Source organism: Bufo bufo, chromosome 4 (genome assembly GCF_905171765.1).
Source record: "Bufo bufo chromosome 4, aBufBuf1.1, whole genome shotgun sequence".
In the NCBI taxonomy this organism is placed as follows: Eukaryota; Metazoa; Chordata; class Amphibia; order Anura; family Bufonidae; genus Bufo; species Bufo bufo.
Genome location: NC_053392.1, coordinates 10,301,748 through 10,329,035, shown reverse-complemented (window position 1 = coordinate 10,329,035; position 27,288 = coordinate 10,301,748). Strand labels below are relative to the sequence as shown.

At 45.3% G+C, this 27,288-nt stretch overlaps 3 protein-coding genes across 20 annotated transcripts in view; 2 read left to right on the top strand and 1 right to left on the bottom strand.

Moving 5' to 3' along the window:
• The window catches only part of LOC120998305 (gastrula zinc finger protein XlCGF26.1-like), a 4,064,644-nt gene that overhangs the window by 1,217,267 nt on the left and 2,820,089 nt on the right, over window positions 1–27,288 (top strand). The window lies entirely within an intron of this gene.
• Window positions 390–26,531, top strand: LOC120998365 (oocyte zinc finger protein XlCOF8.4-like). 2 transcript variants are annotated; one of them, XM_040429036.1, is made up of 6 exons: window positions 390–603; window positions 676–814; window positions 1,434–1,589; window positions 1,673–1,796; window positions 26,026–26,117; window positions 26,254–26,531. In XM_040429036.1, the coding sequence occupies exons 2-6, from the start codon at window positions 743–745 to the stop codon at window positions 26,383–26,385; spliced, it is 576 nt and encodes a 191-aa protein (XP_040284970.1). In that variant the 5' UTR covers window positions 390–603; window positions 676–742; the 3' UTR covers window positions 26,386–26,531. The 2 variants fall into 2 exon arrangements, with proteins under 2 accessions (XP_040284970.1, XP_040284969.1); XM_040429035.1 differs by lacking the exons at window positions 26,026–26,117; window positions 26,254–26,531 and adding an exon at window positions 10,242–11,264.
• LOC120998393 (60S ribosomal protein L26-like) lies at window positions 1,975–2,481 on the bottom strand. Its single transcript, XM_040429066.1, has one exon. It carries the CDS (start codon window positions 2,440–2,442, stop codon window positions 2,005–2,007), a length of 438 nt encoding a protein of 145 aa, XP_040285000.1. The 5' UTR covers window positions 2,443–2,481; the 3' UTR covers window positions 1,975–2,004.

Genomic DNA, 27,288 nt, shown 5'->3' with positions numbered 1-27,288 from the left:
AATCTAGATTGTGAGCTCCATTAGAGACATATAGCAATGATAATGTCTGTACAGCGCTGCAGAATATGTCAGTGCTATATAAGGGAGGAAAATAAATGAATCTCCGTAGAAAGCTCCACCTCCTCCACTGAACACATGATGGTGACATCATCACAGGTCCTTTCCTACTACTTCTCTCTACTGCTGAGCTCCGCCCCTCCTGATCACATGACAGTGACATCATCCCAGGTCCTTCTCTCCACCACTGAGCTCCGCCCCCTGCACTGATCACATGACAGTGACATCATCATAGGTCCTTCTCTACCACTTCTCTCCACTGCTGAGCTCCGCCCCTCCTGATCACATGACAGTGACATCATCCCAGGTCCTTCTCTACCACTTCTCTCCACTGCTGAGCTCCGCCCCCTGCACTGATCACATGACGGTGACATCATCCCAGGTCCTTCAGCTCTTGCAGTGCAGCAGATACAGAGCAGGTCCTGGTCGGTAGTCACTGCTGTGGTGTCTGGAGCCTCTTCCTCTCTCTGGTATCAGCCATTTCTCCAGAATCCCCCTTTATCCCCGATGCTGGGGGCTCTGAGAAGCGGGGTCTCTCCAGGAGCAGTAAGTGCGGTTCTGGATCTCACTAATGCTCTTGTCCCTGGAGGATTTCCAGCCTCTCCTCTCCTCATAAAGGCGCCTGCAGTACTAGAAGCCTCCAGCTCCTCCAGTTCTCTCCTCTTCTCCTGAATGACCACCAAGGATGGACAGGAAGGAGATCAGCAGAAGAATATTAGACTTCACCTTGGAGATCATCTCCCTGCTGAGCGGAGAGGTAAACTTTTCTAGATTTCTCTCCTCTTTATTGTATTCTGTAACAAGTCAGACATCGGGAAGGAGAATCCATCATAGGAAGTGATAGGAAGAGTCCAGGGTCCTGGAGAACGGCCTCCAGACCTTCCAAGTGACGGAGAACCTGAAGATCAGCCACCAGTATGGTCAGTGATGGATCATGGAGACCAATAGTCATGTTGTAGGAGCCATGAGAAGGTAAGTAGGCACGTTGTACCCAGGAGGAGAGGAAGCAGAGGAGGAGATGGCCGGAGTGTGGCCTGGAGGGAGGATTTCTACCACTAGTCTGACATCTAGATGATACTGGACTATAACAAGGAGGCCTCCACTACGTCTAGAGGAAAGAAGGTTTCTCCACCAACATAGAAGAGGAGTCTTTACTGTAAGAGCAGTGAGACTATGGAGCTCTCTGCCAGAGGAAGGAGTCATGGGGGATTCTCTAGAAGAGTCCAGAAGGGGCCTGGAGGTCTGGAGGGTAATAATATTCCAGCTTCTAGTGACTAGATTACTAGAGATGGGGCCATGATCCAGGGAGGGATTCTGAGTGTAGATCTGGAGTCAGGAAGGAATTTATTTCCCTAAGTGTCTCTCTCCATCCACAGGATTACACCATAGTGAAGAAGACATCGGGGGGGACTTCCATCATCCATGAGTCAGAAGGGTGGAGCAGGACCCCCATCACAGAGCCTCCCCCCCTGATACATGAGCAGAAGATCCTAGAACTCACCCACAAGATGATGGAGCTGCTGACTGGAGAGGTGACACTGCTGGGAATGCTGGGAAATTCTCCAGTAACAGCACTGGAGGGGTCTGGGTGATGACGGTGTCATTGTGTTGTCAGGTTCCTGTAAGGTGTCAGGATGTGGCGGTCTATTTCTCCATGGAGGAGTGGGAGTATGTAGAAGGACACAAGGATTTGTACAAGGAGGCCATGATGGAGGCTCCCCGGCCTCTGACATCACCAGGTAAGAAGAGACGAGGTGAGAAGAGGCCGTGTTAAACAGGACCTTTTATGCGATTTTATTAAGGGAGATATATACCTGTATTTGCGGGGTACCCTCCGCTGATGCTGCCACCCTGCTTGATTTTTTTAAATATGCCTTCTATGCCCCGCCGGATTTTTTTTTTTTATTTTTTTTTTTTAAACTGAACAGTTTTCTTTTTTTGATAAAGTTACTCCTGCATTTTCTCTACGGTTTCTTCCTTGCATTTGACCTTCTCTTTGCCAACTTGGCGAGACTTCGCCTTGCGTTCCAAGATCTTCTTGCGATCTTTGTCAAGCTTTAGTCTGGTGATCACCACCTTGCTGGGGTGAATGCCAACATGAACAGCGGTGCCGTTGGCCTTCTCGCGCTGCACGCGTTCAATGTAGATCACGTATTTCTTTCTGTACACCTGGACAACTTTACCAATTTGCTGGCCTTTGTAGTGCCCACGAACCACCTGGACTTCATCGTCCTTGCGGATGGGCATGGAGCGGGCGTTGTACTTCTGCCTCAGCTCCTTAGACAGCAGAGAGGACATGATCTTCCTGCGCACATGAGAGGGGGCATTGAAGTGCCTTTTACGGTTCTTGCTGCGGTCTGAGGTAACAAACCGACTGAACTTCATGGTGACCCGCTGCACAGTCCACTATGGCCGCCGGAAAAGAGCTGCCCCGCCGGATTTCTCCCCCTCAGTATGCTAATACTGAGCATCGGAGCAATGAGGAGGAGACTGAGTCTTTCTCTGTGGGTGTCTCCTTCTCCCTGGCTGTAGCGCTGTCCAATCGCAGAGCGTCACAGCCAGGGGGGGGGGGGGGGTACCCCGCAAGTACAGGTATATATCTCCCTTAATAAAATCGCATGAAAGGTCCTGTTTAATGTCCCAGTCCGGTCATGTGCAGTGTGTACACGTGTGTAATGACATGTAATGTAGGAGCTCCACATGTTATTCCCGGTCACATCACGTTAGAGCCTACATTTCCCATATACATCACACTTCTCCATAGGCTCCATCCTCCTGACAGATATAGTGTCCTCTTGGCCTCCATCGGCCGGTACAGTAGATGACACTATTCTATACAGAGGATCCTGCAGGAGAACCTGCGCCGTGCCGTATACATGGGGCTTATGGATGTGCTAATTTTTTTCTTTAAATGAGTGTATCTGAAAGTGGATGTTCCTGCAGTAGAACGTGGATATAGCGGTGGAGGCCATCAGACCAGCCGGGGTTATTCCTCTGTTATCAGCAGCGGAGCACAGTCTGCTCTGGTTATAAATGATCCGACCTCTCCTGTAAGAAGCCGGGGGATATAGAATCAACAGTTACATGAAAGACTTCTCCCTTAATAAACACTTCTCCTCTCTTCACAGGACAGGGGATAAATGTCTGCTCCTTTATTTCTCACTGATCATAAGAACAAGGATCCTGTGTCCTCATTTGGAGTGGAGTGGACGTAGCACATGTCCTCCTTCCTCAACTTACCAGCTATCTCCAGCATTTCTACTGACAGTGAGTGGAGCAGCAGACATGTGCAGCCACCTCTCCATCCATGTGAGGACACAGGACCCCTGTTCTCATCATCTGTGAGGGTCCAAGTGGTGGATTTTTCTATGTGTTCTGGTTTAGCAGAAGGTTGGTGAGGAGCAGAACATTGTTATTTAGACCCCGATCACTAAACCTAGAAATGAATGAGCTGAGAGAAGAGTCTGATCTATAGACAGATCTACAGGAGGCCATGTATTCAGTCACTGTGTGCTTGTGTCTCCACAGATGGATCCAGGAGGAGAAGTCCCCCCGAGAGATGTCCTCGTCCTCTGTATTCCCAGGACTGTCCAGAGGAGAAGCTCCCAGAGAACCATCAGGTAGATGGAGCTGAGCCCTATACACATCTATATAGGGGGGTCCTGCAGTCATAGAGGGGTCATAGATTGTGGGGGTCTCTTATATGGATCTGTTAGATTTCCCACCTGTCTGCTGTATTGTCCTGAATTGTTACAGATGACAAATCAGGGGGAAGATGTGACTGATATTAAAGTGGAGGATGAAGAAGAGCGGATGATGGGCGATCCCCCGTGTAAGAGTGAGGTGGAGGAGGACATTCCAGTCCATGTGACCACAGGTATGGAATCATGAATGGAGGAAGGGAATTGGGAGGTTTCTTCAGGTGAGGCTCCACCTTAGATCTCCAGTAAAGTAAGCTGAGGCAGCTCCATACACAATGGGTGATGGCCGTGGTTTACACTGGAGATCTGTCTGCTGCCGGGATCGGAGGTAGTTTCGATCCCAGCTATTTAACCACTTAGGTCTTACAGTGAATAGCGATCACAGCATCTAAGAATATTTACTGATCTCACGTAGGGCTGCAGTTTTTTTTTGTTAGGGCAAGGTCCTAAGAGATGTGTTACATGCAGATTAGCGGTGGAGTTCAGAGATCTGTGTTGGTTACCCACAGCATAAATAGACTAACTGCAGGTTAGTTTACGCATCAGCTTTTTCTCAGATTCGTTAAAATCTTATCTTATTTGCTGGTACTGTAAAATGCCAGAGATTTATTGATTTGGGGAGTACTATCTTTCCTTGGGGAGAGCACCTTAATCAGCGTGAGGAGATTTCTAGGCCATACATCCTATAAATAGGAAAAAGGGATGCAAATGAGCTCTTAACAAGCTCTGCCTCTGATGCCACCAGATGTAAGGAAGCTATCCTATAAGTCAATGTTCCACCCTTTAAATGACTTGGATAATAAATAAGCCAGCGCCTAATCTGCAGAAAGCTGTTTCGGGGTGATTGTCCCTCATCAGTGCAGAGCAGAGAGTGCTGGCTTAACTGGGTGAGAGGCCTAGGTCAGGGTTTGGGGAGCACTATCTCTCATTGGGGGAGAGAACGCCTTAATCAGCATGAGGAGGCTTATAGGCCATACATGCTCCTCTGGAATTCTGGGAAGAAAGGGATTTATTGCACACAAGTCCATAGTAGTCCAGAAGCTTCTGCCTGACAGGGTGCAGTCTTGGTCTGGATTCATAGGTCCAGGTTCCAGACTCCAGACGTGTTTCTCAGCCAACCCTCTAGTTACTGACCCAAGCGCACAGCGTTATAGGGTCTATGAGCCTGTTCGTTTTGGTCACTAAGTGCTCTGTGGTGCTCGGCTTCTTCTTTGCCCTATCTAGGCCCTGTTGTGGTGCTCATGTATGACTTGTGTTACTCACCTCCACTGCTAGCTGACTACACGCAGGAATCTATGCATCGTCCAGATCATTTGGATCTCTGTGCATTTCTTTTTATTCTCTCTTGGGCATACTAGTGTGTGTAATGCAGGCAGCAAAACCCTTACGCTGTCCTCTGACACATTACGTGACAGTTAACCCTTCCCTGCCACCGATGTTTCACTAAATATAGTTACTACATACACAGTGCCTTTCTACTGTTCAGAATGTCATTCATCAATAATCAGCTTAAAATCACCTAATATGATATATCAAGTGGCATAACAACATGTATCATGTATGGGTTGCAGTTGGCACACTTAAGTGCAGGAGAAAAAAACTAAAACTGGATGTCTAGAAGGGGTTAATGACAAGTTGTTCAGAACTAAGTGGGCCCCTAACCCAGGTAACTTTACGCCATGACCACTACCAATACCACTAAACCGTAACTGAGTAATATTACTGTTACTAAATGAAAATACTGCACAGTGACCAGTATTACCCACATACAGTGACCGTATACTGGTAGAGACCAGTTCTGAACTGGTGCTGAGCTGACTGTATGAGGGATAACAGTGCTATAAAATCTAATGACTTACAGTTCACCCACGTGTTCTCTGGTTGAAGTAGTTTATTTTTCTCATCTTCTCCGTTTGGCCCGGACCGCCATGAAGACTTCTTCCATTCACAGTTGAGACATCTTAGGCTCCTCACTTTTCCAGCATCTGCCCTACATTTACCCGATCTACACAAACCCACTTTGGTGATACCCCCTGTTGTTGTCCCATCTGCCCCTATTACTGTATCTGCTGTGTGGGAAAGCCTTCCGGGGTGTACTATCTCTTCTTAGGGAGAGAGCGCCTTAATCGCCATGAGGAGTTTTATTTACATACATGCTTCCTTGAATATCTGGGAAGAAAGGGATTCAAATGAGCTCTTAACAAGCTCTGCCTCTGATGCCACCAGATGTAAGGAAGCTATCCTATAAGTCAATGTTCCACCCTTTAAATGACTTGGATAATAAATAAGCCAGCGCCTAATCTGCAGAAAGCTGTTTCGGGGTGATTGTCCCTCATCAGTGCAGAGCAGAGAGTGCTGGCTTAACTGGGTGAGAGGCCTAGGTCAGGGTTTGGGGAGCACTATCTCTCATTGGGGGAGAGAACGCCTTAATCAGCATGAGGAGGCTTATAGGCCATACATGCTCCTCTGGAATTCTGGGAAGAAAGGGATTTATTGCACACAAGTCCATAGTAGTCCAGAAGCTTCTGCCTGACAGGGTGCAGTCTTGGTCTGGATTCATAGGTCCAGGTTCCAGACTCCAGACGTGTTTCTCAGCCAACCCTCTAGTTACTGACCCAAGCGCACAGCGTTATAGGGTCTATGAGCCTGTTCGTTTTGGTCACTAAGTGCTCTGTGGTGCTCGGCTTCTTCTTTGCCCTATCTAGGCCCTGTTGTGGTGCTCATGTATGACTTGTGTTACTCACCTCCACTGCTAGCTGACTACACGCAGGAATCTATGCATCGTCCAGATCATTTGGATCTCTGTGCATTTCTTTTTATTCTCTCTTGGGCATACTAGTGTGTGTAATGCAGGCAGCAAAACCCTTACGCTGTCCTCTGACACATTACGTGACAGTTAACCCTTCCCTGCCACCGATGTTTCACTAAATATAGTTACTACATACACAGTGCCTTTCTACTGTTCAGAATGTCATTCATCAATAATCAGCTTAAAATCACCTAATATGATATATCAAGTGGCATAACAACATGTATCATGTATGGGTTGCAGTTGGCACACTTAAGTGCAGGAGAAAAAAACTAAAACTGGATGTCTAGAAGGGGTTAATGACAAGTTGTTCAGAACTAAGTGGGCCCCTAACCCAGGTAACTTTACGCCATGACCACTACCAATACCACTAAACCGTAACTGAGTAATATTACTGTTACTAAATGAAAATACTGCACAGTGACCAGTATTACCCACATACAGTGACCGTATACTGGTAGAGACCAGTTCTGAACTGGTGCTGAGCTGACTGTATGAGGGATAACAGTGCTATAAAATCTAATGACTTACAGTTCACCCACGTGTTCTCTGGTTGAAGTAGTTTATTTTTCTCATCTTCTCCGTTTGGCCCGGACCGCCATGAAGACTTCTTCCATTCACAGTTGAGACATCTTAGGCTCCTCACTTTTCCAGCATCTGCCCTACATTTACCCGATCTACACAAACCCACTTTGGTGATACCCCCTGTTGTTGTCCCATCTGCCCCTATTACTGTATCTGCTGTGTGGGAAAGCCTTCCGGGGTGTACTATCTCTTCTTAGGGAGAGAGCGCCTTAATCGCCATGAGGAGTTTTATTTACATACATGCTTCCTTGAATATCTGGGAAGAAAGGGATTAAAATGGGCTCTTAACAAGATGTAAGGCAGCTATCCTATAAGTCAATGTTCGACCCTTTAAATAAGCCTTCAGACATGATTCCGATATTAAATAAGCCAGCATCTCATCTGCGGTGATTTCCCCTCATCAGTGCAGAGTATTCCAGAGGAGCATGTATGGCCTATAAGGGTTCATAGTTTTATGTGTTTTGTTTATACAGCATTCCTGTGGTAAAAATTAAATGTTAACTCCATTCTGCAGGTCATTGTGAAGACAGCAATACCACATTTATAGTTTTTATTATGTTTTAATACATAAATAAAAAAATAAAAACTTTGGAAATGTTTTTAATTTGCATCATCATATTCTGACATCCATAACTTCTTTATATTTACATCTACAGAGCTGTTGGAGGGCACACACTGCATTTATATTTTAACCCTTTAAAAACCTTGCACGTGCAGCGGGCGCCATAGCCGCCGGGTTTCTGCTATTTAATGTAGGCCATAAGGCTGATCGCATACATTTTCCCTTTCAGATGCTGTGGTCAAATGTGACCACGGCATCTGCTCAGTCCGGAAGCGGAAGTCGCGCAGTTCCACTCCGGTAACAGCGTTCCCCGGCTGAGATCGGGGAACCTGTTACATTGATCAAATAGGCTGAAGCCTCAAACAGGCTTCGGTGCCTATTAGATGACTATACCAATACAGGCCACTAGGTGGCAGCATTATATTGGTATAGTGCAAATGAAGTGTTCAATGGTGTCTATATAGACATCAATGAACACAATAGGCAATGATTTCCACTTATTGTCACCCAAGGTGACTTAAAAGTAAAAGTAAAGAAAGGTTTTTGCAAATATAAAAAAAATGTTAAAATCACCCCTTTTTCTTAAAATAAAAATACTTAAACAATAAAAAAATAAACATCATGGGCATGGCCGCGTGCGAAAATACCCATCCTATTGAAATATAACAATATTAATGGCGTATAGCAAATGGCGTAACCGGAAACAAAATAAAAACATTTTTTGTCACCTCAACTACACAATAATTTTTTTAGAAAAAGTGATCAAAAAGTCGCACACACTTCAAATTCGGATCATGAAAAGAACAGATTGTCTCGCAAAAAATGAGCCCTCACACAGCCCCGTACACATACTTACAAAAAGGTTATAGGGGTCAGAATATGGTTCTAAAAAAAAAAAAATTTCCTCCAAAGGTTTAAAAAAAAAAAATCAGTATTAAAACGCAAGAAAAATTACACAAGTGTGGTATCATTGCAACCGAACTGACCCAGAGAATGAAGATAGCAATTTTACCGCATAGTGTACAGTGTAAATTTTTTTTAAATAAAAACCTTTATCAGAATTGCGTTTTTTTCCCCAATTCTACATGGTATGCAACCGTAAATGGTGCCATTAGAAAGTACAACTTGCCCGGCAACAAAATAAGCCCTCATAAGGCTATGTGAATGGAAAAATTAAAAAGTTAGGACTATGGGAAGACGGGAAGTGAAAAACGAAAACGCAAAAATGGAAAATCCCAGGGTCCTTAAGGGGTGAATAGTACAGGTGTTTTTGGATTTGGCAATAGCAATGATCTTTATTTTTTATATTACCTATTTATTTTTATTTTGAAACTGGTGAACGGGGGTGATTTTAATTTTTATTGTGGTAGCTTGAGGCTAACACAGAGATTGAAGGGATAGCTAACGAGCACAACGCTCCCAAGGAAAGATGCCTCCGATGCCGTAGTCACAATTGACCGTGGCATCTGAGGGGCTGAATGTCTATGATTGGCATTATTGCCGATCTCAGACATTAGTTCTGAGTGTCTGCTGTGTAAAACAGCAGAAACCCAGTGGCCATGACATCCGCTCAGGCATCATTTTTTAAGACATTACTTCTGCCGTACATAGTTGTACTGGGGTAGGAAATTGGTTAATAAAAACATGCACAAACTCTATTCAAAAAATATTAACTCCTGTCCTACTTGCCTAAAACGTTCCTGGCAGGCGTTTACTCTCTCATTCTCGGGTACAGTTAACCGACCAAAATTTCTTGCATTTCCCACACTATTATTCTTACTTCAATCACAATCTTTCTTAAACCACAAATAAGAAGGCTTTCGAAGTTCCTCTGGAATATTTCTCGCCCTAGGATAGATTGAGAGGTCCTTCACTAAACCAAATTTAAGAGCGGTATTAACTGAAACACAGCCCAGTATATGGATCCCTTGATCGATGCCTAATTTGCTAAATCTGATTCTCTAGTTTGTTATTCACTCTCCCTGGGAAAATCTCAAGGATGAAGAGCGTCTCACTCCTCTTCTCTGGACTGTAGAGCAAAACTAACCCTCGTATCTCAGCCGTAGCCGCTGCTGGGTAACCAGTCTTTCCATGATGGTAATGCGATTGTTTCCTATTAGGGCCTCAGGGGGTATGGATTAATTAGCTGACTAGAGGGTGACACTTTGAGCCTAGAATATGGAACCTTTTCACAAAATTCTAATTTTAAGCTGCATTAATGCAACTCCTTTTAATTTGCATTGTTGAAATAAATGGACTTTTGTACGATATTCAAATTTTTCGAGTTTAACTTGTAGTGGTAAACTTATTTTTGAAATTTGAAAAAAGGTCAATCATCCTGTTATTCATTAGTTTCCATTATTTTGTGGCCTATAGTTACCGGCTCCAAAAGGAATAGTAAATATAAAGGAAGGGTTTCTACTTTTCTTTCCTGCTAGATCCACGTCTGGATTTGGCTCAACCAAAATGTCTGTTCCTAGAATGTGGTGAAAAAAAATATAATAAAATCCATTTTACATTCTAACAGGAAATGCCAATAAGAACTCTGAGGGAACCGTCACGTTATCGCAAGTAGAAGATGGAGCCGTCATGCCGCACTCTGCAGGAAGAAACCTCATTACCCTGATTGTATATCCAGAACTTCTCATTACAGATCTACCTCGTAATCCAAATAATCATGAGGAACCTTTTACTGACCAATGTCAGATTGTTAAAACAAGTCCAGACCTATCATATAATCCTCCTAATCATGGTGAACCTCTTCCTGACCAATCACAGGTTGTTACCACAAGTACTCCACAATCACATGTTATTACATGTAAGAAAACTCACACAAGAAAGAAGAGATTTCCCTGTTCATACTGTAGTAAAAGCTTTACAAATAATTCAGGTCTTATTATACATGAGAGAATTCACACAGGGGAGAAGCCATTTCCATGCTCAGAATGTGGGAAATGTTTTACAAATAAATCAGATCTGGTTAAACATCAGAAACGTCACACAGGAGAGAAGCCGTATCCATGTTCAGAATGTGGGAAATGTTTTATTAGAAAAGCCAAACTGAGGGAACATCAGAGAGTTCACACGGGAGTGAGGCCATATTCATGTTCAGAATGTGGGAAATCTTTTATGGAGAAATCGCATCTTGTTACACATAATAGAACTCATACAGGAGAGAAGCCATTTTCATGTTCTGAATGTGGGAGATCCTTTACATATAAATCATGTCTTGTTATACACCAGAGACTTCACACAGGAGAGAAGCTATATTCATGCTCAGAATGTGGGAAATCCTTTATTTGTAATGCCAGTCTTAAGAATCATCAGAGAAGTCACAGCGGAAAGAAATCACATTTTGCTTCTAGTGTTGGGTATACAAAAACAGATGTTTAACCCATCCGGTTATTTTCAGATATTTAACCACCAATAAGAGAGTTTATTTTTGGGTGGAATTAGCCCAGATCTGCCAAACACCCAATTTATATTTACCTGAGCTCAATAGTGTCCGCGATCCATGGAGGAAAAGCATTGTGGGTATAAGAAAGAAAAGAAGAGCCTTGTTTATCGCCAGAAGATGAGTTGCCCCATGAACCTCGTTTGATTCATGGGGCATATATTGATATTTGTTCTTATCGTACAGTATACATACAATGATAATAGTGATGAAATTAAGCAAAAAAAAAAAACCTATCATAAATTAAATTCATAATCGTTTGTTTAACAAAAAAATTTATTGTAAAAAAAATTGTAAAAAAAACAATCTCCAGCAGGTAAAGATAACATAAGAAATGTAAATCTTTCCATTCATGTGACCGGTTTTCTCTGTTGTGTGCTGTCTGTTTTTAAAAGGACAGCTTGTGGACCCATACAAGATGTGCCTATTGAGACATGTCCAGTTTTACTTTCCACAGCATACTGAAAGAATTTAGGTCCTGACTTCAATTTGGCAATTTAAAACCCCTTCATTTTGTATGTGTAGGGTCATGGACAAGTTGCTGGGTCTACGTTCAGCAGATCTTAAGTCTTTCTAACAGATTATTTGACATTATCCTACGGCAGCCTCTCGTACAATGAAGAATTCATGGTGGGTTTAAGGTTGATAAGCTGCCCAGTTCCTGAGGTAGTAAAGCGGTCCCAAAGCAGAACGTTTCCATCACTATGCTGTCAAAACTGTATTGTGGTCTATATTTGCTGCCTATAATTTTTGCTAAATACAGTACTGTGCAAAAGTTTTTGCAAGTGTTTATTTTTATCAGTTCACAAAATGCTAAATGAATGAACAAAAGAGAAATCTAAATCCAATATTCAGTGTGACCACCCTTTGCCTTCAGCATCACATCTCTTAGTTACATTTGCACATAGTTTTTGAAGGAACTCGGCAGGGAGGTTGTTCCAAACATCTTAGAGAACTAACCACAGATCTTCTGTGGATGTAGGCTTGCTCAAAACCTTTTGTCTCTTCATGCAATCCCAGGCAGACTCAATGATGTTGAGATCTGGGTTCTGGGGACCATTTCATCACTTCCAGAACTCCCACTGATTGTGATGGAGGAACATCTGCTGGGACGGTTCGCGAACGCGATCAAATGTTCGCGAACCGCAAATTCGCGGCGGGTCCAATTCATTTTAATGGCAGGCGAACCTGAAAAACCTTCAGCTCATATTTGCAGCCAAGAAATAATTACTAGAAGTGCACAAATAGTCCCACAACATGGACAGTGACATACCAGATGTATTATTCGAATTTCCGATCTCCATTAATTAATTTTTTTCAATGCGAAATATCGGCAATGTAATTTTCGCGTACGCAAATGTGCACACCAGTTATAATTATTTTTTCCATTACCATTTGTCACTGTGTGTAGCAGAGGGAACTCAGAAAAACCGGAAACAAATTCTGCTGTACCCAAATACGCTATATAGAAAGTATATTATTGGTATATAACACCCCGCTTCTATCAGTTTTTTGGGGGGGCGACTGGTATATCACACCAGTTATAATTATTTTTTCTAATTGCGTTTGTCACCGCTCACCACTGCTGCACAATACAAATCCACTATAATATGCTTCTATGTTAGAAAGTATATTATAAGTGTATTACACCCCTCAGTATATCACACCTATCGATAGCACACCTATACCAGTCCTTAAAAGGACTTTTGTGGACCTATTAGCTAGCGATTTGTGTCCCTGCTCCACGCAGCAACCTCTCCCTACACTGACAGAAGACTGAATGTAAAATGGCGGCCAGATCGGGTCTATTTATAAGGTAGGGGGTGACTTCTTCCTGCAGGGCTCCAGACTAAAAAAAATATCAAGGAGCCATTGGCTCCTAACCTGAAAAATTTAGGAGCCAAACTAAAATTTTTAGTCGTCAAACTTAAAATACATATAATTACGGTATAATAATAAAAATAATTAAAAAAACACACGTCTTACCTAGGGTTGTCACGATACCAAAATTTTGACTCTATTTCGATACCATAAAAAAGTATTGCGATACTCGATACCACGTGAAAAAAATAAAACACCAAAAAAGGCGCGTGCATTCCAGATTTTATGGAATGTCTGGACCATAATAGAACAGTCCTAACCTAATTTTTGTTGGGACAAGGTGACAAAAAAATGGCAAATTGCACTTTTTTTTTTTTCTGGGACGGCGTTCACCGCATAGGAGATATTTTTAAATATTTTAATAGTTCACACTTTTTCGGGCGTGGCGATATGTAATTTTTTTTTATTGTTTATATATTTTATATGTAAAATTGGGAATTATACTTAATATTTTGGCGTTTGTTTTTTTTTAACTTTTTTTTATTTTAAACTTTTTATTTAATACCTATTTACCCCCTTAGGGGCTAGAACCCTTGTTCTATTCACCTTGATAGAGCTCTATCAGGGTGAATAGGACATCACACTCTCCCTGCTGCCCTGTGCACACAGCAGCATGGAGCTGACTATGGCAGCCAGGACTGCAATAGCGTCCTGGCTGCCATGGTAACCGATCGGAGCCCCAGACTTACACTGCTGGGGCTCCGATCGGAAGCTGCCACTGCCACCAATGATAATACTTGGGGGGTTGGGGGCGCACTGCACCACCACTGATAATACTTAAAGGGGGGGGTTGGGGGCACACTGCACCACCAATGATTATAATACTTTGGGGGGGGAGGCGCACTGCGCCACCAATGATTTTACTTTATAATACTGGGGTTGGGGGGGGGTGTTCGGTGCACTGCGCCACCAATGAATATCGTTTATGCCTAAGTGCCGCACCTGGGGGGTTAATAGCGGCGGATCGCAGTGCGCAGTCATAGAGGCTGGGTGCCAGGTATGGGATATGTCCGGCACCCGCAGCCTGCGTTTGTATTAAAGAGGACCTTTCATTACAATAAAAAATCTAAACTAAGTATGCTGACATGGAGAGCGGCGCCCAGGGATCTCCCTGCACTTACTATTATCCCTGGGCGCCGCTCCGTTCTCCCAGTATAGGCTCCGGTATCTTCAGATTTTCGGCTCAACTGGGAGGAGCCTGCTCTTGTTCTCCTGGGCGTCTCCTCCGCTGGGAGAAAAAAAACCTCTCAGGCTATGAGCTGAGCACTGCGATTGGCCAGTGCTACAGCCTGGGAGAAGGAGACGCCCAGGAGAACAAGAGCAGGCTCCTCCCAGTTGAGCCGAAAATCTGAAGATACTGTCACCATCTAGCAATTCTAGGTCGCATTTGCGACCATTTTGGTCGCCATCTGGAGCCCTGTCCTGGCCAGAATAGTACAGAGCCGCGAAAGCGCACGTCGGCTCTGTACTATACTGGCAAAGGAATAAGTCACGATGGCACATGCGTGGTGGCGTGCGCATTCAGTCCAGCGCGAGGCCCGGCTGGGAGAGGACATCAATCAAGATGAAGCCCGCCCCCTGCCAGAATCCATGACGTGAACGGCGCGCTGGCAGAAGGTAAGTATGAAAAGGCGAAGTGGGATAACCCCTTTAAGGCAGAAATCATGGCCCGGCTGGCAGTCACCTTATCTGTGTGTGCTCGCAGAGTCCATGACTGGTGGTTTGAAGAGAAAAAAAAAGCCCCGCTCTCAAATGTTTGATTTGTTACACCTTGTGCGCAAGTGGCTACAACCCGAGACACTGAGTCCAGCAGACATTGTCGAACGAATCGTGCTCGACCGTTATGTGAGTGGACTTCCTTGGGACATTCACAGCTGGGTTGCTCAAGGAGACCCCAAAACCCTGGATCAATTGGTTTCACTTGTGGAGAGATTTACGACTACCGAGACCTGTCTGAGGCCTGAAGGTAAACCACAGCAGTTCGTGGGATCCTCCGGTGGTCGTCTACAGAGAGAAACCTCCACATCCATTTCTGCGTCTGACCAGGAGAACCGAGCCAGAAGACAAAGCCTGGATGGCTCACCCAGGGGAAAGAGGTTTGTCGTTCCGAGAAAGCTACCCTCCCGCTCTGAAGCCCCACTCGAAGGCCGACCTGAGGTGCGCTGCTGGAGGTGTCAGCAACCGGGGCATATTGCAGCCCAGGGGGAGGAGCTAATGGAGTGTGGTGCCACTCGCCGCCTCTCCATGTTTTCTCATCCTGTCTGCAGGAACCAGGTCCCCAGGAGTGTCAACTCCAGGTAAACAGGGTTAGTGTGGTGGCCCTGTTGGACTCAGGTAGCCTGGTCACCCTCTTACGTGCTGCCGTACCCCATGACCTGGTCGTCCCTGAAAGGCGGGTGGGGGTGGTTTGTATCCATGGGGACACTAAGCATTATCCGCTGGCCAAAGTTACTGTAGATACTGGCTGCGGGACAGTGACCCATGAAGTGGGTGTGGTACCAGACTTGATACATCCATTGATTGTGGGACGTGATTTTCCGTTGTTCTGGGAACTCTGGTCTCAACCCCACTGTATTGATATGCCTGTCGCATGTTCACCTTCGTTTAGCCCAGTTCCCTTAGGTGAGGATGCTCAAACAGATGCTGTAGGGGTGACCATGGATGTATCGAACAGTTTTCCCTTTGCAGTGTTGGCTGGGGATGAGGGTGAGGAGTCTAACCCTGAGCAGAATGTACTGGACTTGGAAGTGTCACTGGAGAACTTTGGGACTGCTCAGTTACGAGACTCCACACTGAATGAGGTACCCCAGGAATCTCATGCTGATCACAGGCTTTCTCATTTTGCTGTAAGCGATAATTTACGGTATCTTGTTACTAAGGTGCGTAATGAAATTGAAAAGGTTGCAATAGGTGACACCCTGTCCAAATCACAAAAACAAGAAACCAAGGAGTTTCTACAGTGGAACAGGGATATTTTTACGGGCCTGCCAGGCACTACAGATGTCATTCAGCATGACATAGTCACTGACTCCAAGGTCACGATAAATAATACCCATACAGGTACTAGGCCTCATAAGTGCCCAGACTGTGACATGGCCTTTGTGAGAAGTGGTGAATTGGTCAGACATTGTCGTTACAAACGTACTCATGAGGAACCTTGTAAATGTTCCATGTGTGATTACACCAGGGTTGAGGTAAGCCAGTTGAAGAGACATGTCCGTTCTCACACTGGACAGAGGGCTTTTCAGTGCAGTTTTCCTAGTAGAGACACCTACCAACTGAAACGACATATGAAAACTCATTCAGGCGAAAAGCCATATGAATGCTATATTTGTCATTCACGCTTTACTCAAAATGGTGCAATGAAAATGCATATATTACAGAAGCACACTGAGAATGTTTCACTGTCTATCAGGGTCAAGTGCCCAGTGCCCTGGCCTTGGGCAGACGGGGGGGGGGGGGGGGGGGGATATGTAAGCATCCAAGGGGTGAGGTTATTGATGGCAAGTATGTGTCACTGAGGCTGCTGCTCTCAGTGATGTAAATGGCAACCAGTGATGTTAGATCGCTGAGTTCGTGATAGCTGGAATTTAGGTCCGGGATTTAGGAGTGACTGAAGAGTTTGGGTGGGAAGGTCACTCCCGTACTCCATCTCGTGTGTTACCACCTCACCCAGCTGGAAGCTGTCAGCGTGTGTGTGTGTTGGTCTGCAGAGGACTTGGGAGCAGAGATGAGCGAACTTCTGTTTTAAGTTCGGCGTCTAAAGTTCGGCTTCCGGTTAGCGGAGGATCCCGATATGGATTCCGAATTCCGTTGTGGTCCGTGGTAGCGGAATCAATAATGACCATTATTGATTCCGCTACCACGGACCACAACGGAATTCGGAATCCATATCGGGATCCTCCGCTAACCGGAAGCCGAACTTTAGACGCCGAACTTAAAACAGAAGTTCGCTCATCTCTACTTGGGAGCATTCCTCTCCACAGTGTTCCAGAGAAGGAAAGAGACAAGACTCTGCACAAAGGTGACTCCTACCGTTATGTGACACATGAGGGCTGAAGATAAGTGCTTCATGTGACTGAACGTTGATGGGCTGAAGCCAAGCCATCCTGTTGGAACAATTTTTGTTGTTGTTTTTCCAATAAAACCCTTATGTTGCATCCAATCCTGCCGACTGCCTACCATTTGTAAAGCTAACTCCCACAATATTCACATATCTATATGTGTGGCTGGCATTGTGGATTTTAAGTAGTAACTAACTATCTGATGGCTAGTTCATGTAATTGTGGTTTTGTTTGAATAAAAGGTGAAAGTTGTCCATGCTTCTGGGCTAATTATATCCAAATATATACTAATGTGAGGGAGGTATTGTTAATGGCGGGGTACATTAGTCATACTTCAATAGCAATGGTATTTTAGGGTCAGTAGTACCATATTGTTGTTTACGAAGTATATACTAAGTATATGTGTGATATTTTTTTTGTATACATATTTATGTGTATTTAAGTGGTAATTATGTTATCATTTCATTTATTTCCGTGGGGGGTGAGTGTGTCTAGCTGGTAAATCCAGTATACCTCTCTTTTTTAATGGAGGTCAAATCTATTGTATGGGTTGGGAGGTATGAAATCTATCGGAGTGATCTTGATAGGGTGTTGTTCTTTTTCAGGAGTGTTAGCGCAACGCCTGGATAGACTAGGTTTGACATATTGTTTGTAATTTACGGATAAGTTGGCTGGAATCATGTAGATAGCTTGGTAACTGTTTCACATACGGCTGCAAGAATAAATCAAGGTATTGTGATAGGTTACTAGTGGCACATTTTGTGTTTCAGACTATTAGTTGTCCTGGTGGGTGGGTCGTATTTTTGTGTATTTAGGTGGTAGAAGCATGGTGTTTTAGGTGTCAGGAAGTTGATGTAGGAATTGATGCTTTTCCTCTGACCTGCAGTTCCCGTTTTCTCCTGTCTGCCAGGGTGGCGCTAGAGAGCAAAGTCATTTCTTGTGAGATTTTTGTCGATAGTGGAGCGGCCGTCAATCTTATTGACACTCAATTTGTAGCCATGCATGGTTTTCAGGTTTGCACATTAGAAAAGGATATACCTGTTTTTGCTATTGACTCTGCTCCACTCTCACAGAGATCTCTGAAGGGCATTGTTCACAATATCCGGCTAGCTGTAGGTGACACTCATGTGGAGGATATATCTTGTTTTGTCCTTAACGGATTGCCTTCTCCTCTAGTTTTGGGGTTACCCTGGCTCACTAGACATAACCCCACTATTGATTGGCAAGGAAGGCAAATAAATGAGTGGAGTGACTTTTGTAGAGAGAATTGTCTTACAGCGACTTTTGCAGAGGTGTCTACTAAAACTGTGCCATCATTTCTCTCTGATTTCTCGGACGTGTTTTCCGAGAGCGGTGTTCAGGAGCTACCTCCTCACCGGGAGTTTGACTGTCCCATTAACCTCATTCCCGGCGCCAAGCTGCCAAAAGCACGCCTCTACAATCTCTCACAACCGGAAAGAATCGCAATGCGAACTTATATCTCCGAGAGTCTCGAGAAGGGGCATATTCGTCCCTCAAAGTCACCTGTGGCCGCGGGTTTTTTTTTTTGTTAAAAAAAAAGATGGCTCTCTGAGACCTTGCCTAGATTTTAGAGAGCTGAACCGTATCACGATTCGCGATCCCTATCCCCTTCCTCTAAACCCAGACCTCTTCAACCAAATTGTTGGGGCCAAGGTGTTTTCCAAATTGGATTTGAGAGGCGCGTACAACCTGGTCAGGGTCAGAGAGGGGGATGAATGGAAAACGGCCTTTAATACCCCTAACGGGCATTTCGAGAATCTCGTTATGCCTTTCGGCCTGATGAATGCTCCGGCCGTCTTTCAGCATTTTGTTAATAGTATTTTCTACCATTTAATGGGGAAATTTGTATTGGTGTATCTTGATGATATTTTGATTTTTTCCCCTGATGTTCAGACCCATCAGGATCATCTTTTTCAGGTTCTGCAGATTCTGCGGGAAAATAAATTGTACGCCAAGCTGGAGAAATGTCTTTTTATGGTATCGGAGATTCAATTTCTGGGTTTTCTCCTCTCTGCTTCTGGTTTTCGCATGGATCCGGAGAAGGTCCGTGCTGTACTTGAGTGGGAGCTTCCTGAGAATCAGAAGGCATTGATGCGCTTTCTAGGTTTTGCGAACTATTACAGAAAGTTCATTTTGAATTATTCCTCTGTTGTCAAACCCCTTACTGACATGACAAAAAAGGGGGCGGATTTTTCCTCTTGGTCGGAGGAGGCGCTTGTAGCCTTTTCTAAGATTAAAGAGAGTTTTGCGTCTGCTCCCGTCTTGGTGCATCCCGATGTTTCCTTACCTTTTATTGTTGAGGTGGATGCTTCCGAGGTGGGTGTGGGTGCGGTTTTGTCCTAGGGCCCTTCTCCTGCCAAATGGCGACCCTGTGCCTTTTTCTCTAAAAAACTCTCCCCGGCAGAGAGAAACTATGATGTGGGAGATAGGGAGTGGTTGGCCATCAAGTTGGCTTTCGAGGAATGGCGCCATTGGTTGGAGGGGGCCAGGCACCCTATCACCGTTTTTACCGACCATAAGAATCTGGCATACTTGGAGTCGGCCAGGCGTATGAATCCGAGACAGGCCATATGGTCTCTGTTCTTCTCCAGATTCAATTTTGTTGTTACATTCCGACCTGGGATAAAAAATGTGAAGGCTGATGCTCTCTCTCGCTGTTTTCCAGGAGGAGGAAACTCCGAGGACCCGGGTCCCATTTTGGCGGAGGGGGTAGTTGTTTCTGCTCTATATTCCGATTTGGAGGCCGAGGTCCAGGCTGCCCAGACTGAGGCACCTGCCCGTTGTTCTTCTGGGAAGTTATTCGTGCCTCCTGAGCTACGTCACAAACTCTTTAAGGAGCATCATGATACGGTTCTTGCTGGTCACCCCGGGAGTAGAGCCACGGTAGATCTCATTGCTCGGAGATTTTGGTGGCCGGCTCTTCGTAAGTCGGTGGAGGGTTTTGTGGCTGCTTGTGAGACGTGCGCTCACGCTAAGGTCCCTCGTTCATGGCCTTCAGGTTCCCTTCTCCCGTTACCCATACCTTCCCGTCCTTGGACACACCTGTCCATGGACTTTATCACGGATCTTCCTCGTTCCTCGGGGAAGTCGGTGATCCTGGTGGTGGTGGACCGTTTTAGCAAGATGGCTCATTTCGTACCTTTCCCTGGTTTACCCAATGCTAAAACGTTGGCGCAAGCTTTTGTCGACCATATTGTTAAATTGCACGGCATTCCCTCTGATATTGTTTCCGATAGAGGCACGCAGTTTGTGTCCAGGTTCTGGAAGGCTTTCTGTTCTCGCCTGGGGGTTCGGCTGTCCTTCTCTTCTGCTTTTCACCCGCAGTCGAATGGTCAGACTGAGCGCCTCAATCAGAATCTGGAGACATATTTGCGCTGTTTTGTGGCAGAGAACCAGGAGGATTGGTGTTCATTTCTCCTTCTTGCTGAGTTTGCTCTGAACAACCGTCGTCAGGAATCTTCTGATAAGTCACCATTCTTTGGTGCATATGGGTTCCATCCGCAGTTTGGGACATTCTCGGGAGGGGCTCTTTCTGGTTTACCTGAGGAGGAGAGATTTTCCTCGTCTTTGTCTACCATTTGGCAAAAGATTCAGAGTAATCTTAAAAAGATGAGTGAGAGGTATAGGCGTGTGGCTGATAAGAGACGTGTGCCTGGTCCGGACCTGAATGTGGGTGATCTGGTGTGGTTGTCTACAAGAAATATTAAACTGAAGGTTCCCTCCTGGAAATTGGGTCCCAAGTTTATTGGGCCTTATAAAATCTTGTCAGTCATCAATCCTGTTGCCTTCCGCCTTGATCTTCCACGGGTTTGGAAGATACATAATGTATTTCACAGATCTCTCTTAAAACCATATGTCCAGCCCACGGTACCCTCCTCTTTGCCTCCTCCTCCGATTTTGGTTGATGGCAATCTGGAGTTTGAGGTTTCCAGAATTGTGGACTCTCGCATTGTCCGCGGTTCTCTTCAGTACCTCGTTCATTGGAAGGGTTATGGTCCTGAGGAGAGGATGTGGGTTCCGGTGTCGGACATTAAAGCCACTCGCCTCATCAGGGCATTTCATAGGGCTCATCCTGAGAAGGTGGGTCCTGGGTGTCCGGAGTCCACCCGTAGAGGGGGGGGTACTGTCACTACCAGAGCTTTGGGACGTTCTCACAGCTCTGTTTCTCCACCCCTGTGATGATGTCACTACTAGAGCTGGGAGGAGTTCTCACTGCTCTGTTTACTTTTGGTTTCCTTCCTCCCAGCTGTTCCTCATGTGTTTGATTTCCCTCTCTTTATATCACCCCTCCTCCTATTGTAGGGCGTGGATTATAGTTCTCATTTCAGTTGTAGCTCTTGCTTTAGTATCTTCACTTGTAGCTATCAGTTCACTGGACCTGTGTTCTGCTGCAGCAAGCACTCCGGATATTGCCAGCTGTCCTTGGATCCGTCTTCTCTGCGGCTGCAACACCTTCAGCTAAGTGTACAGACATTGTTGTGTACCTGATTATTTTCTGACTGAATCTGAGGTGGCCACGGTTCCCTCCATATACTGAGTAGGGCACCGGTGGCCGTGCCCCTTCCACTATTGTAGGGGTTACAGTGGTCATCAGTCTTAGGCACGTGGGCATGCCTCGTTCCGCCATTGGGATCCGGGCATGTGCTTTAGCAGAATAGGGAGAGCTTTGAGGTTCTGACAGGGGTCACCCTTTATCCTCCCTAGTTTGGGTCCGGTCAGTAGCTCTTTTTACTGTGTATACTATTGTTGCTCACATACAGCCGTGACACTGTCAAAATGCTATGTTGATGAGTCAGTGGGGGACGGGGACTGGTAGGGGAGGGGGTAAGGTGCAGAGTAAGATCTATAGCTGGGGTCCTGTCTGGCAGCTTCAATAACTAATCTAAGGTAGTGGATGGGAATTCAATGAGATGGGACGTGTCCTCTACGGGGTTTGTCTGGAGTTTTTTTTTGGGGGGGGGGGTGTCCTCCGATGCGGTTCTTGGTTTCTAAGTATTTTGACCTAAGGGCCCTAAATCGTTCAAGAAATAAATCTGTGTCGATGGTTTCAGTACAGGATGGATGGGGTTCCAAATTTATAGTAGATGTGGTGTTGGAGTTTCCTTTCTGTGGAGAGGCCTCTGTCTTGTGATAATTATATGGAGTTTTGACAAGGGGGAGACAATAAGAGTCAGTTTTTTCTGAATGTTGGCTCAAGTGGGGCGTAGTTAGCGTCTCGCAGGGCGTTGTTGGTTGGGTTATGTGGGGGGAGCTCCCAGAGGGGTTAGTGGTGTTGGGCTTAGCAGATATATTTTGACTCCTGTTTTGGGCCTTGTGGTATTTCTGCATTTTTAAAGTGGCGGCTCTTTTGGTTAGGTTGGAGGGAAGTGGGATGTTTTCTGCTCAGATAGTTTGGTGTTGGATTATTATGGTGTTGGGGGGTCTTGTCTCGCATTTGTGTGATGTTTTTGTTGTTATATGGAGTATCTGATTGTGGAGCATCATTCGATGTGTGTATGGTTCAGTTGCGATAGGAGTCTTGATCTTTGTCCTTTCTTTCTCTTTGTAATTTAAGTGATTTAGTGGCTATCATGTCTGATTCCATCTGATAAGTTCTATTTGTGAGATTGTGATTTATGGTGATGAAGTCAGGGTGTTTGGAGTATTGCGATAGGGATTGGATATTTGTTTCTATATAGTTAGTGTATGTTTTGGTTATTGTTTCTCTTTTTTTCATGATAATCCTTATTAGACTGATCTAGATAGTCATTCCATTCCTATTTAAAGATGGGATCATCAGGGAATGTGGGTGGTATGGCTATCCTTAATCCCCTGGGGGCCAAATTCTCTTGTAAATATATTCTTAAAAAGAGAATATCAAGTTGGTGGAATAGTTCATTTTTAAGATGGTTTTCAAAGGTTTTGAATAAGTCTAGCATTTTGTTCGTAGCCAGTGTCCCAAAAATCTCTGTGTAGTTCTTTCTAGAAGTATACTTGTGGGTATTGCTGTCTATGGTCGTGTATTGGGTTACCTGATTTTTTCTTTGTTGTAGTCTCTTGGTGAAATATCGCATGTTGACTCAGATAATTGGAGGTTGGTGTACTGTACCGCTCACAGGCTGCTAAGTCTTCCAAAAAAAGGAGAGGATGGGACTTTTAGTCCTCTGGTGTCTCAGGATTGAGTATTCTGGTTCAAATATGTGAAAACAGAAATAGGGAGAATAGGGCGCCACATGTGCGGTATCAGTTGTTCAGTGTCAGGTTAAAAGGTAAAGGTGCTTTACCGAATGTCATTGTGAAGAGTCACAACAACTGTAGATCACTTTGCTGGTTATTTCGTATCCCGACCAGCAGGCGGTTGTCCTGGGCTGCAGCCGTGGTCCTATGCGTTTCCTCAAGGGCAATCAGCAGGCAAAGTAGATAGCTTTAAATAATAGTTCAGGATCTTGGGAGGCGCTGCCTGGACTCAGATGAATAAAACTTCAGGATCGATGTGTATGATAAAGGATGATCTTTATTTGATAGTAGTCTACACGTTTCAAGGGCTGAACTGCCCTCTTCGTCAGGAATATGAACATTACGGGAGATCAAAATACATTTAAAAGGAGAATTTTTTGGGCGCGCAGGTCAGGGGGAGGATCGCGGGCGTGTATTGGTTGGGTTGATTGACATAATTCTCCCTGCTCTGCGAGCGGAGGCGTAAACCTCGAGAGATGTGACTATATTTTGCCACTTTTCAGGAACAAGAGACGTTATCGAAGGGGCAGGAAATAACTTCTCAGAGAGGGGAGGATGGGAGTCCTACCAGAAAGTGCTGACAGTGATCCCAGCTGAGAGGACTACAACTCCCAACATATCCAGGCTGTTATTATGTAATATCAGAGGACATTACAAGAGGAGGCAGAAGAGGAGAGGACTACAACTCCCAGCATCTTCTTCAGTCGATAAATCCATCCGTTCTCCATTTTCTTCTCTTTTATACAAAGCTCCGCCCCCTGCACTGATCACATGACAGTGACATCATCACAGGTCCTTCTCTACCATTTCTCTCCACTGCTGAGCTCTGCCCCCTGCACTGATCACATGACGGTGACATCATCCAAGGTCCTTCAGCTCTTGCAGTGCAGCAGATACAGAGCAGGTCCTGGTCGGTAGTCACTGCTGTGGTGTCTGGAGCCTCTTCTTCTCTCTGGTATCAGCCATTTCTCCAAAGTCCCCCTTTATCCCCGGTGCTGGGGGCTCTGAGAATCGGGGTCTCTCCAGGAGCAGTAAGTGCGGTTCTGGATCTCACTAATGCTCTTGTCCCTGGAGGATTTCCAGCCTCTCCTCTCCTCATAAAGGCGCCTGCAGTACTAGAAGCCTCCAGCTCCTCCAGGTCTCTCCTCTTCTCCTGAATGACCACCAAGGATGGACAGGAAGGAGATCAGCAGAAGATTATTAGACTTCACCTTGGAGATCATCTCCCTGCTGAGCGGAGAGGTAAACCTTTCTAGATTTCTCTCCTCTTTATTGTATTCTGTAACAAGTCAGACATCGGGAAGGAGAATACATCATAGGAAGTGATAGGAAGAGTCCAGGGTCCTGGAGAACGGCCTCCAGACCTTCCAAGTGATGGAGAACCTGAAGATCAGCCACCAGTATGGTCAGTGATGGATCATGGAGAACAATAGTCATGTTGTAGGAGCCATGAGAAGGTAAGTAGGCACGTTGTACCCAGGAGGAGAGTAAGCAGAGGAGGAGATGGCCGGAGTGTGGCCTGGAGGGAGGATTTCTACCACTAGTCTGACATCTAGATGATACTGGACTATAACATAGAGGCCTCCACTACGTCTAGAGGAAAGAAGGTTTCTCCACCAACATAGAAGAGGAGTCTTTACTGTAAGAGCAGTGAGACTATGGAGCTCTCTGCCAGAGGAAGGAGTCATGGGGGATTCTCTAGTAGAGTCCAGAAGGGGCCTGGAGGTCTGGAGGGTAATAATATTCCAGCTTCTAGTGACTAGATTACTGGAGATGGGGCCATGATCCAGGGAGGGATTCTGAATGTAGATCTGGAGTCAGGAAGGAATTTCTTTCCCTAAGTGTCTCTCTCCATCCACAGGATTACACCATAGTGAAGAAGACATCGGGGGGGACTCCCATCATCCATGAGTCAGGAGGGTGGAGCAGGACCCCCATCACAGAGCTTCCCACTCTGATACATGAACAGAAGATCCTGGAACTCACCCACAAGATGATGGAGCTGCTGACTGGAGAGGTGACACTGCTGGGAAATTCTCCAGTAACAGCACTGGAGGGGTCTGGGTGATGACGGTGTCATTGTGTTGTCAGATTCCTGTAAGGTGTCAGGATGTGGCGGTCTATTTCTCCATGGAGGAGTGGGAATATTTAGAAGGACACAAGGATCTGTCCGAGGATGCCATGATGGAGGTTCCCCGGCCTCTGACATCACCAGGTAAGAAGAGATCTACCTGATTATAGAGGTGTAAGGGTCCCCTGGATATTACTCCCATCATCTCATCATGATATATATATAATATTCTGCTTGTGTCTCCACAGATGGATCCAGGAGGAGAAATCCCCCCGAGAGATGTCCCTGTCCTCTGTACTCCCAGGACTGTCCAGAGGAGAAGATCCCAGAGAACCATCAGGTAGATGGAGCTTAAGTCTCACCAGAATCTGACCAGAAAGTGATGGAACCAAAGATCATTTTACATTTTCTTCTTGTTTAGGATGAAAATCTGATTGATATTAAGGTTGAGGTTATAGAAGAAGTGGAGAAGATGGATTTATGGGGCGATCATCAGTGTAAGGAGAGGAGACATCAAGTCTATTTTGAGGGTCACGTAGATACTACTCCCATCATCCCATCATCACATGTAATAATCTCTCCTGTCCCTTTGTGTTTCGTACAGATGCACTCAGAGAAAGAAATCCCCCCGAGAGATGTCCCCGTCCTCTGTATTCCCAGGACTGTCCAGAGGAGAAGCTCCCAGAGAACCCTCAGGTAGATGGAGCTGAGCCCTATACACATCTATATAGGGGGGTCCTGCAGTCATAGAGGGGTCATAGATGGTGGGGGTCTCTTATGTGGACCTGTTAGATTTCCCACCTGTCTGCTGTATTGTACTGAATTGTTACAGATGACAAATCAGGGGGAAGATGTGACTGATATTAAAGTGGAGGATGAAGAAGAGCGGATGATGGGCGATCCCCCGTGTAAGAGTGAGGTGGAGGAGGACATTCCAGTCCATGTGACCACAGGTATGGAATAATGAATGGAGGAAGGGAATTGGGAGGTTTCTTCAGGTGAGGCTCCACCTTAGAGCTGCAGTAAAGTAGCACTCCGGGCAGTGACCCCTGTGTTATGTACAGGAGCGGAGGGACCTGTGGCTGCACATAGACATCCTCTCCAGGATCTTCTCTCCATCCTCTCATGGTCCAGTCTAGGCACTCGGCTTATCAGCAGGTTTTGGGGGGCATCGGCTGTGATGAACGGCTGCAGTAATGGCTGAGGTCTGAGGAAAACCAGTTTATCTAGTTAAAGAGATTCCTTCGTCAAAATGGGGTATTTTAAAATTCTCAATATTTATTGAAAACTGTTTCATTTTGGCCGTACTTTCCCATATTATCTCTTGGCGCCCCCATCATTAATAGTAAGTCATCGGGGCGAGAGGTGTATGGAGCAGGAACACGAGCTGTGGGTATCGGCTGTATTATAAAACCTATCCCAGTCTTTTAATCCCTTAGGTGCTGCAATCAGTAGTGCCTGTAGTATCTGAGTGGTTGTATAGGGGAGGGGCTTACTCTGCCCTCCGATCGGAGCACCCGTGGTGAACTTGCAGGGCTCTATGATAGCCTGCGGCATTATGAAGGCTGAAAAGCTGATCCTAAGGCTCAGTCTGACTGGCAGCCTGTGAAAAATCCTATAGACTATGATAGTATATTATTGCAGTCTATGGTACAACGATCACATGTACATGTCCCCTAAGGAGCCACTGAGGCACAGAGTCAATTTTAGCGTATAATAAACACCATAAAAACAAAAACCCCAAAAAATGGCAGAAATGCAAGATATAGTGAATGAATTGGTGCCAAGAAAATATAAAACTTGTCCCACACAAAAATAAGCCCTCATCAGAAGTGAAAAAGGTTATGGTTCTTGAAAGGTGGATAGG

What these genes read in the sequence shown, in the direction of transcription:
- LOC120998365 (XM_040429035.1), top strand. Translation starts at nt 743, where the DNA reads ATGGACAGGAAGGAGATCAGCAGAAGAATATTAGACTTCACCTTGGAG. An exon ending in TCTCCCTGCTGAGCGGAGAG is followed by an intron (nt 815 to 1,433) that starts GTAAACTTTTCT and finishes CTCCATCCACAG; the next exon opens with GATTACACCATAGTGAAGAA. An exon ending in TGGAGCTGCTGACTGGAGAG is followed by an intron (nt 1,590 to 1,672) that starts GTGACACTGCTG and finishes TTGTGTTGTCAG; the next exon opens with GTTCCTGTAAGGTGTCAGGA.
- LOC120998393 (XM_040429066.1), bottom strand. Translation starts at nt 2,442, where the DNA reads ATGAAGTTCAGTCGGTTTGTTACCTCAGACCGCAGCAAGAACCGTAAA.